Source organism: Oncorhynchus gorbuscha, unplaced genomic scaffold (genome assembly GCF_021184085.1).
Source record: "Oncorhynchus gorbuscha isolate QuinsamMale2020 ecotype Even-year unplaced genomic scaffold, OgorEven_v1.0 Un_scaffold_11760, whole genome shotgun sequence".
NCBI classification, from domain to species: domain Eukaryota; kingdom Metazoa; phylum Chordata; class Actinopteri; order Salmoniformes; family Salmonidae; genus Oncorhynchus; species Oncorhynchus gorbuscha.
This window is the reverse complement of record NW_025754244.1, coordinates 1-9,403: the sequence shown is the minus strand read 5'-3', so window position 1 is coordinate 9,403 and position 9,403 is coordinate 1. Positions and strand designations below refer to the sequence as shown.

The following is a 9,403-nucleotide window of genomic DNA, read 5'->3' as shown; positions in this document are numbered from 1 at the left end:
ATTCATAGTCACTTCCAACGATTCATAGTCACTTCCAACGATTCATAGTCACTTCCAACGATTCATAGTCACTTCCCAAATGTCACACTTCCAACCTTAAACAGAATTTCACTAATTTCAATCATTTAAGCTTGTAGTGTTCAGCGATCTTCAACAGCTGTTCTTAAGTACATAATTCTAACAGGTCCTCTGATGGAAAGCGAATGAACTTGTATACATGAGACACCATAGTCATAAGTAAGTAATCTTGCTCAACTCCTCTGCTGAGCACATCAGACCACAACCAGAGAAATGACAATCACCCTGAGCACCACAGAAGAGAGATGAGATACGGAGCTTCCCCAAAACCTACAATAACTCAACCCTAGTCTTCATGCAGATTTGCGGTGGGTATTTACGCACTGTAGCCCGCTGGCAAGGAAATAGAACTCCCCAGCATGCTGGCAAATTCCACCAAGCCACGGACGTGCCCCCGAGACAACTGCTCAGTCCACAGACACCACACAAAAATAACAAACATTTAACCATGCCCAACATGTCCAAAATTGAAACACGTCGCTAAGCCTATCAGGGAAAAAGGCTATAGCTCTGGGTAGCAAGTTCCACTACCCTACACAAATCTCCTACCGAGGTACACAGCCGATTACTCACCTCCTCAGACTGACTTCCCAACAGAAAGTAGAACAAGAGTTTCCAGGTTAGGCAAGGCCTGGAAACTAACCATTATACTCTCTCCAACGCAAATACACAAACCAAACAACAAAGGCAACCAATACTGGGCCGATCACACTCAAAACACAATATTCAATCCAAACACGTACCTCCACGGTCTCCCAAACCAATAGTTCAAAGATCCCGGATGAGCCCCCACTTGTCACGAACCGGCTCAAAGCCCGTAACAAAGGGAGACAACGTGAGATAAGGAGTAGCAAAATCTATATTTATTAAATAAGTAACTAAGTGTAATATACAATGGTGTGTGTAATCAGTAATCAGTAGTGTAAGTGAGTGTTTTGCATGCATGAATGTGATAATGCAGGGTGATGAAAGGTGCCAAAGCAAACAAACAAACAGCCACCAAGAACCACAACACAATCTACAACGGGTGTCTGCATGGAGAGAGTCTCCTCCATGAATGTTGAAGAGGTCTATTTATCCTGGGAGACACCTGGCCCAGGTGTTTCCCATGTAGCTGACGACCCTCCCAACTCCGCCCACCGGCATCCTAATAAGGAAACAAGAACAAAGACAGAATACGGCAGACAGAGTGGGAGGGTCGTCACATGATGATTTCTAATATTGTGTCTGGTTTCATCCATCAGATGTCTGTGATCTCACACTGGACCTAAACACAGTAAACAGACGCCTCTCTCTGTCTGAGAAGAACAGAAAGGTGACATGTTGGAGAGAGGAGCAGCCGTATCCTGATCACCCAGAGAGATTTGAGGGCTATAGACAGGTGCTTTGTAGAGAGGGTCTGACTGGGCGCTGTTACTGGGAGGCAGAGTGGAGTGGGATAATGGGGGCTGGTACAGGAGTGACATATAAAGGAATCAGCAGGAGAGGAAGGGGTCTTGATTGTTGTCTTGGATACAATGACAAGTCCTGGAGTCTGATCTGCTCTGACAACAGTTACATTGCCTGGCACAATAATAATGACACTACCATAGACGTCCCCTCCTCCAGCTCCCACAGAGTTGGAGTGTATCTGGATTGGCCAGCTGGCACTCTGTCCTTCTATAGAGCCTCCTCTGACACACTGACCCACCTGATCACATTCACCTCCACATTCACTGAGCCCCTCTATCCAGGGTTTAGGGTTTATGTTGACTCCTCAGTGTCCCTGTAAATAATAACCTGACACACACACTGGACACACACCCACACACACACACACATTGAACATACATACACACACTCACATTGCACACACACACACACACACACACTGGACTCACACACACACACACACTGGACTCACACACACACACACACATTGAACATACATACACACACACACATTAACATACATACACGCACTCACATTGCACACACACACACACACTGGACTCACACACACACACACACACACACACACACAACACACACACACACACACACACACACACACACACACACACACACACACACACACACACACACACACACACACACACACACACACACACACACACACACACACACACACACACACACACACAAATATGGTTGGAATGACTAATTATGTATACATTCCAATCAGAACTGACTAGTCCAAAATGACAAGACAATCTAAGACAAAACATGACAGTACCCCCCCACTCACCGAGCGCCTCCTGGCGCTCTCGAGGAGGAACACTGGCGGCAACGGAGGAAATCATAGATCACAAACGGTCCAGCACGTCCCGAGAAAGAACCCAACTCCTCTCCTCAGGACCGTAACGAAAAACGATAAAAAGGGAAACTAGGGTACTACTCTAAAAAAAAAATGAGACACGGGTAGAGAACTGAAAGCTTTAGAGCAAACAGGACCAAACAGGCCAGGAGAGTAACAACTAGGGACAGACTGAGACACAGCAAGGGCAGGAACAAGAACAGGAGAGATGCGATGGCAGGGAACAGACTGAGACCCAGCAAGACCAGGAGCAGAAGCAGAAAAAAAATTACCAGACTTCTTCGCGCAGTCCGAACACGCAGCCACGAAACGGCGCGTGTCACGCTCCTGAGTAGGCCACCAAAACCGCTGGCGAATAGAAGCAAGCGTACCCCGAACGCCGGGATGGACAGCTAACTTGGCAGAGTGAGCCCACTGAAGAACAGCCAGACGAGTAGAAACAGGAACGAAAAGAAGGTTACTAGGGCAAGCGCGCGGCGACGCAGTGTGCGTGAGTGCTTGCTTAACCTGTCTCTCAATTCCCCAGACAGTCAACCCGACAACACGCCCAACAGGAAGGATCCCCTCGGGATCGGTAGAAGCCACAGAAGAACTAAAGAGACGGGATAAAGCATGAGGCTTGGTGTTCTTAGTACCCGGGCAATAAGAAATAACGAATTCGAAACGAGCGAAAAACAACGCCCAACGAGCATGACGCGCATTCAGTCGTTTGGCAGAACGGATGTACTCAAGGTTCTCTTGGTCAGTCCAAACGACAAAAGGAACGGTCGCCCCCTCCAACCACTGTCGCCATTTGCCTAGGGCTAAACGGATGGCGAGCAGTTCGCGGTTAGCCACATCATAGTTACGTTCCGACGGTGACAGGCGATGAGAAAAATACGCACAAGGGTGGACCCCATCGTCAGTATCGGAGCGCTGGGACAGAATGGCTCCCACGCCCACCCCGACGCGTCAACCTCAACAATAAACGGTTTAGTGACGTCAGGTGCAACAAGGATAGGAGCGGATGCAAAACGCTTCTTGAAGAGATCAGGACAACAATCATACGACCGGTGAGGAGGAAGGGAGTTGGTTCTGGACCGACTGAAGACCGTGCGCAGACCATGATACTCCTCCGGCACTCCTGTCAAATCACCAGGTTCCTCCTGAGAAGAGGGGACAGAACAAACAGGAGAAATAGCAGACATTAAACACTTCACATGACAAGAAACGTTCCAGGAAAGGATAGAATTACTAGACCAATCAAAAGAAGGATTATGACACACTAGCCAGGGATGACCCAAAACAACAGGTGTAAAAGGTGAACAAAAAATCAAAAAAGAAATGGTCTCACTATGGTTACCAGATACAGTGAGGGTTAAAGGTAGTGTTTCATATAATATACTGGGGAGAGGACTACCATCCAAGGCAAACATGACCGTGGGCTCCCTAACTGTCTGAGAGGAATGTCATGTTCCCGCGCCCAGGCTTCGTCCATAAAACAGCCCTCTGCCCCAGAGTCTATTAATGCACTGCAGGAAGCTGCCGATCCGGTCCAGCGTAGATGGACCGGTAAGGTAGTACATGTACTTGACGGAGAGGACCGTCTAGTAGCGCTTATCAGTCGCCCTCCGCTTACTGATGAGCTCTGGCCTTTAACTGGACATGAAATGACAAAATGACCAGCGGAACCGCAATAGAGACAGAGGCGGTTGGTGATTCTCCGTTCCCTCTCCTTAGTCGAGATGCGAATACCCCCAGCTGCATGGGCTCAACACCTGAGTCAGTGGGGAAAGACGGTAGTGTCGGAGAGAGGGGAGACACAGTTAACGCGAGCTCTCTTCTATGAGCTCGGTGACGAAGATCTACCCGTCGTTCAATGCGAATAGCGAGTTCAATCAAAGAATCCACGCTGGATGGAACCTCCCGAGAGAGAATCTCATCCTTAACCTTAGCGTGGAGTCCCTCCAGAAAACGAGCGAGCAACGCCTGCTCGTTCCAGTTACTGGAGGCAGCAAGAGTGCGAAACTCTATAGAGTAATCCGTTATGGATCGATTACCTTGACATAGGGAAGACAGGGACCAGGAAGCTTCTTTCCCAAAAACTGAGCGATCAAAAACCCTTATCATCTCCTCTTTAAAGTTCAGATAATTGTTAGTACACTCAGCGCTTGCCTCCCAGATAGCTGTGCCCCACTGCCGAGCCCGACCAGTAAGGAGTGATATGACGTAGGCAATCCGAGCTCTCTCTTGAGTATGTGTTGGGTTGGAGAGAGAACACTATATATCACACTGGGTGAGAAAGGAGCGGCACTCAGTGGGCTGCCCAGAATAACATGGTGGGTTATTAACCCTAGGTTCCGGAGGCTCGGAAGAACCGGAAGTAGCTGGTGACACGAGACGAAGACTCTGATACTGTCCTGAGAGGTCGGAGACCTGAGCGGCCAGGGTCTCAACGGCATGCCGAGCAGCAGACAATTCCTGCTCGTGTCTGCCGAGCATCGCTCCCTGGAACTCGAGAGTAGAGTAGAGAGAATCCATAGTCGCTGGGTCCATTCTTGGTCGGATCCTTCTGTTATGCAGGTGAATGAGGACCCAAAAGCGACTTGGCGAAAACAGAGTCTTTAATCCAGTAAAGTAATTCTACAATCATAAGACATAATTCCACTCGTAATGACGAGAACAGACTGGAGACTCGATCAAGAACTGCAGGTTGCCTCGGGAAGGCACTTGAACGTAGCAGACTCAGACACCTGCTCACCACGCAGCATCTGAGGGAAACACGACACGACAGGGCGATACACAGACACAGCACGGTGAACAATAGACAAGGATCCGACAGGGCAGGAACGGAAAACAAGGGGAGAAATAGGGACTCTAATCAGGGAAAAAGATATGGAACAGGTGTGGGAAGACTAAATGATTGATTAGGGGAATAGGAACAGCTGGGAGCAGGAACGGAACGATAGAGAGAAGAGAGAGAGGAAGGGAGAGAGAAAAAGGGGAACGAACCTAAAAAGACCAGCAGGGGGAAAACGAACAGAAGGAAAAGCAAAATGACAAGACAATCTAAGACAAAACATGACAATATGACTAAGAATAAGTCTTAATTCAAGTTAAGTCAAAGTCAAAGATCACCATCATTACTGACTTGGTCATATTAAATATCAGCTGTAGTTCTACAGAAGCAGAAATCAGGGACACCAAAGTTACATTTAACATTACATTACATTTAAGTCATTTAGCAGACGCTCTTATCCAGAGCGACTTACAAATTGGTGCATTCACCTTATGACATCCAGTGGAACAGTCACTTTACAATAGTGCATCTAAATCTTAAAGGTATTCCTTAAAGAGGTGGGGTTTCAGGTGTCTCCGGAAGGTGGTGATTGACTCCGCTGTCCTGGCGTCGTGAGGGAGTTTGTTCCACTATTGGGGGGGCCAGAGCAGCGAACAGTTTTGACTGGGCTGAGCGGGAGCTGTACTTCCTCAGTGGTAGGGAGGCGAGCAGGCCAGAGGTGGATGAACGCAGTGCCCTTGTTTGGGTGTAGGGCCTGATCAGAGCCTGGAGGTACTGAGGTGCCGTTCCCCTCACAGCTCCGTAGGCAAGCACCATCATCTTGTAGCGGATGCGAGCTTCAACTGGAAGCCAGTGGAGAGAACGGAGGAGTGGGGTGACGTGAGAGAACTTGAGAAGGTTGAACACCAGACGGGCTGCGGCGTTCTGGATGAGTTGAAGGGGTTTAATGGCACAGGCAGGAGCCCAGCCAACAGCGAGTTGCACTAATCCAGACTGGAGATGACAAGTGCCTGGATTAGGACCTGCTCCGCTTCCTGTGTGAGGCAGGGTCGTACTCTGCGGATGTTGTAGAGCATGAACCTACAGGAACGGGCCACCGCCTTGATGTTGGTTGAGAACGACAGGGTGTTGTCCAGGATCACGCCAAGGTTCTTAGCGCTCTGGGAGGAGGACACAATGGAGTTGTCAACCGTGATGGCGAGATCATGGAACGGGCAGTCCTTCCCCGGGAGGAAGAGCAGCTCCGTCTTGCCGAGGTTCAGCTTGAAGTGGTGATCCGTCATCCACACTGATATGTATGCCAGACATGCAGAGATGCGATTCGCCACCTGGTCATCAGAAGGGGGAAAGGAGAAGATTAATTGTGTGTCGTCTGCATAGCAATGATAGGAGAGACCATGTGAGGTTATGACAGAGCCAAGTGACTTGCTGTATAGCGAGAATAGGAGAGGGCCTAGAACAGAGCCCTGGGGGACACCAGTGGTGAGAGCGCGTGGTGAGGAGACAGATTCTCGCCACGCCACCTGGTAGGAGCGACCTGTCAGGTAGGATGCAATCCAAGCGTGGGCCGCGCCGGAGATGCCCAACTCGGAGAGGGTGGAGAGGAGGATCTGATGGTTCACAGTATCGAAGGCAGCCGATAGATCTAGAAGGATGAGAGCAGAGGAGAGAGAGTTAGCTTTAGCAGTGCGGAGCGCCTCCGTGATACAGAGGAGAGCAGTCTCAGTTGAATGACTAGTCTTGAAACCTGACTGATTTGGATCAAGAAGGTCATTCAGAGAGAGATAGCGGGAGAGCTGGCCAAGGACGGCACGTTCAAGAGTTTTGGAGAGAAAAGAAAGAAGGGATACTGGTCTGTAATTGTTGACATCGGAGGGATCGAGTGTAGGTTTTTTCAGAAGGGGTGCAACTCTCGCTCTCTTGAAGACGGAAGGGACGTAACCAGCGGTCAGGGATGAGTTGATGAGCGAGGTGAGGTAAGGGAGAAGGTCTCCGGAAATGGTCTGGAGAAGAGAGGAGGGGATAGGGTCAAGCGGGCAGGTTGTTGGGCGGCCGGCCGTCACAAGACGCGAGATTTCATCTGGAGAGAGAGGGAGAAAGAGGTCAGAGCACAGGGTAGGGCAGTGTGAGCAGAACCAGCGGTGTCGTTTGACTTAGCAAACGAGGATCGGATGTCGTCGACCTTCTTTTCAAAATGGTTGACGAAGTCATCTGCAGAGAGGAGGAGGGGGGGGAGGAGGATTCAGGAGGGAGGAGAAGGTGGCAAAGAGCTTCCTAGGGTTAGAGGCAGATGCTTGGAATTTAGAGTGGTAGAAAGTGGCATTAGCAGCAGAGACAGAGGAGGAAAATGTAGAGAGGAGGGAGTGAAAGGATGCCAGGTCCGCAGGGAGGCGAGTTTTCCTCCATTTCCGCTCGGCTGCCCGGAGCCCTGTTCTGTGAGCTCGCAATGAGTCGTCGAGCCACGGAGCGGGAGGGGAGGACCGAGCCGGCCTGGAGGATAGGGGACATAGAGAGTCAAAGGATGCAGAGAGGGAGGAGAGGAGGGTTGAGGAGGCAGAGTCAGGAGATAGGTTGGAGAAGGTTTGAGCAGAGGGAAGAGATGATAGGATGGAAGAGGAGAGAGTAGCGGGGGAGAGAGAGCGAAGGTTGGGACGGCGCGATACCATCCGAGTAGGGGCAGTGTGGGAGGTGTTGGATGAGAGCGAGAGGGAAAAGGATACAAGGTATTACAAAGATGTTTACAAAGTTTACAAAGATGTTGTGTGTGTGTGTGTGTGTGTGTGTGTGTGTGTGTGTGTGTGTGTGTGTGTGTGTGTGTGTGTGTGTGTGTGTGTGTGTGTGTGTGTGTGTGTGTGTGTGTGTGTGTGTGTGTGTGTGTGTGTGTGTGTGTGTGTGTGTGTGTAATTAATGTGAATAAGTGTGTTTTATATTACCATACAGTATAACATATGATCATTCAACAAGTCTCAAGTTAAATTAACTTCTCCTTTTGATACCTAGAAACATCTACATTAAATGAATTAGTGAAAAGTGAGTTAACATTCTAATGTGAATGATGATTGTCACGAACCGGCTCAAAGCCCGTAACAAAGGGAGACAACGTGGAGATAAGGAGTAGCAAAATCTATATTTATTAAATAAGTAACTAAGTGTAATATACAATGGTGTGTGTAATCAGTAATCAGTAGTGTAAGTGAGTGTTTTGCATGCATGAATGTGATATCTATTTATCCTGGGAGACACCTGGCCCAGGTGTTTCCCATGTAGCTGACGACCCTCCCAACTCCGCCCACCGGCATCCTAATAAGGAAACAAGAACAAAGACAGAATACGGCAGACAGAGTGGGAGGGTCGTCACATTCCCCCCATAAAACCGGGGACCAACAAGGACCCCGGAACAACATACCATCCTCCCGCGTCCCAAATTGACACAGGCCTCCCGTCCCAAATTGGACACAGGCCTCCCGCGTCCCAAATTGACACAGGCCTCCCCGCGTCCCAAATTGACACAGGCCTCCCGCGTCCCCCAAATTGACACAGGCCTCCGCGTCCCAAATTGACACAGGCCTCCGCGTCCCAAATTGGACACAGGCCTCCGCGTCCCAAATTGACACAGGCCTCCGCGTCCCAAATTGACACAGGCCTCCGCGTCCCAAATTGACACAGGCCTCCGCGTCCCAAATTGACACAGGCCTCCGCGTCCCAGCAATTGACACAGGCCTCCGCGTCCCCAAATTGACACAGGCCTCCGCGTCCCAAATTGACACAGGCCTCCGCGTCCCAAATTGACACAGGCCTCCGCGTCCCAAATTGACACAGGCCTCCGCGTCCCAAATTGACACAGGCCTCCGCGTCCCAAATTGACACAGGCCTCCGCGTCCCAAATTGACACAGGCCTCCCGCGTCCCAAATTGACACAGGCCTCCGCGTCCCAAATTGACACAGGCCTCTGCGTCCCAAATTGGTGAGGGTTATGTGTTCACACCTCCACCTGCCCCATCCAACCTCCTCCTCCCCAGACCTCAGCAACCTTTTGCGCATAGGAAGCAATATTTAAGAGGAAAGAAGAACACAAGACCAGGAGGGAACAGACAGGAAAGATAGAACATGACAACCCGAAACAATGGTCAGTCACGTAAACATTCAGGAACATGGCACAAAAAAAGACCAACAGCTACAAACTCCAACGAAAAGAACATCAGGGTCCTTCTTAATTTTACAACTCCCAA

The 9,403-nt window shown here is 49.8% G+C and overlaps 1 protein-coding gene across 1 annotated transcript; it reads left to right on the top strand.

Moving 5' to 3' along the window:
• Window positions 1–1,312: 1,312 nt before the first annotated feature.
• LOC124030460 (stonustoxin subunit beta-like) lies at window positions 1,313–1,972 on the top strand (the record flags this gene model as incomplete). The annotated part of the gene is made up of 1 exon (XM_046341798.1): window positions 1,313–1,972. A coding segment is annotated over one exon (537 nt), but the record flags the coding sequence as incomplete, so codon positions are not given.
• Window positions 1,973–9,403: the final 7,431 nt, after the last annotated feature.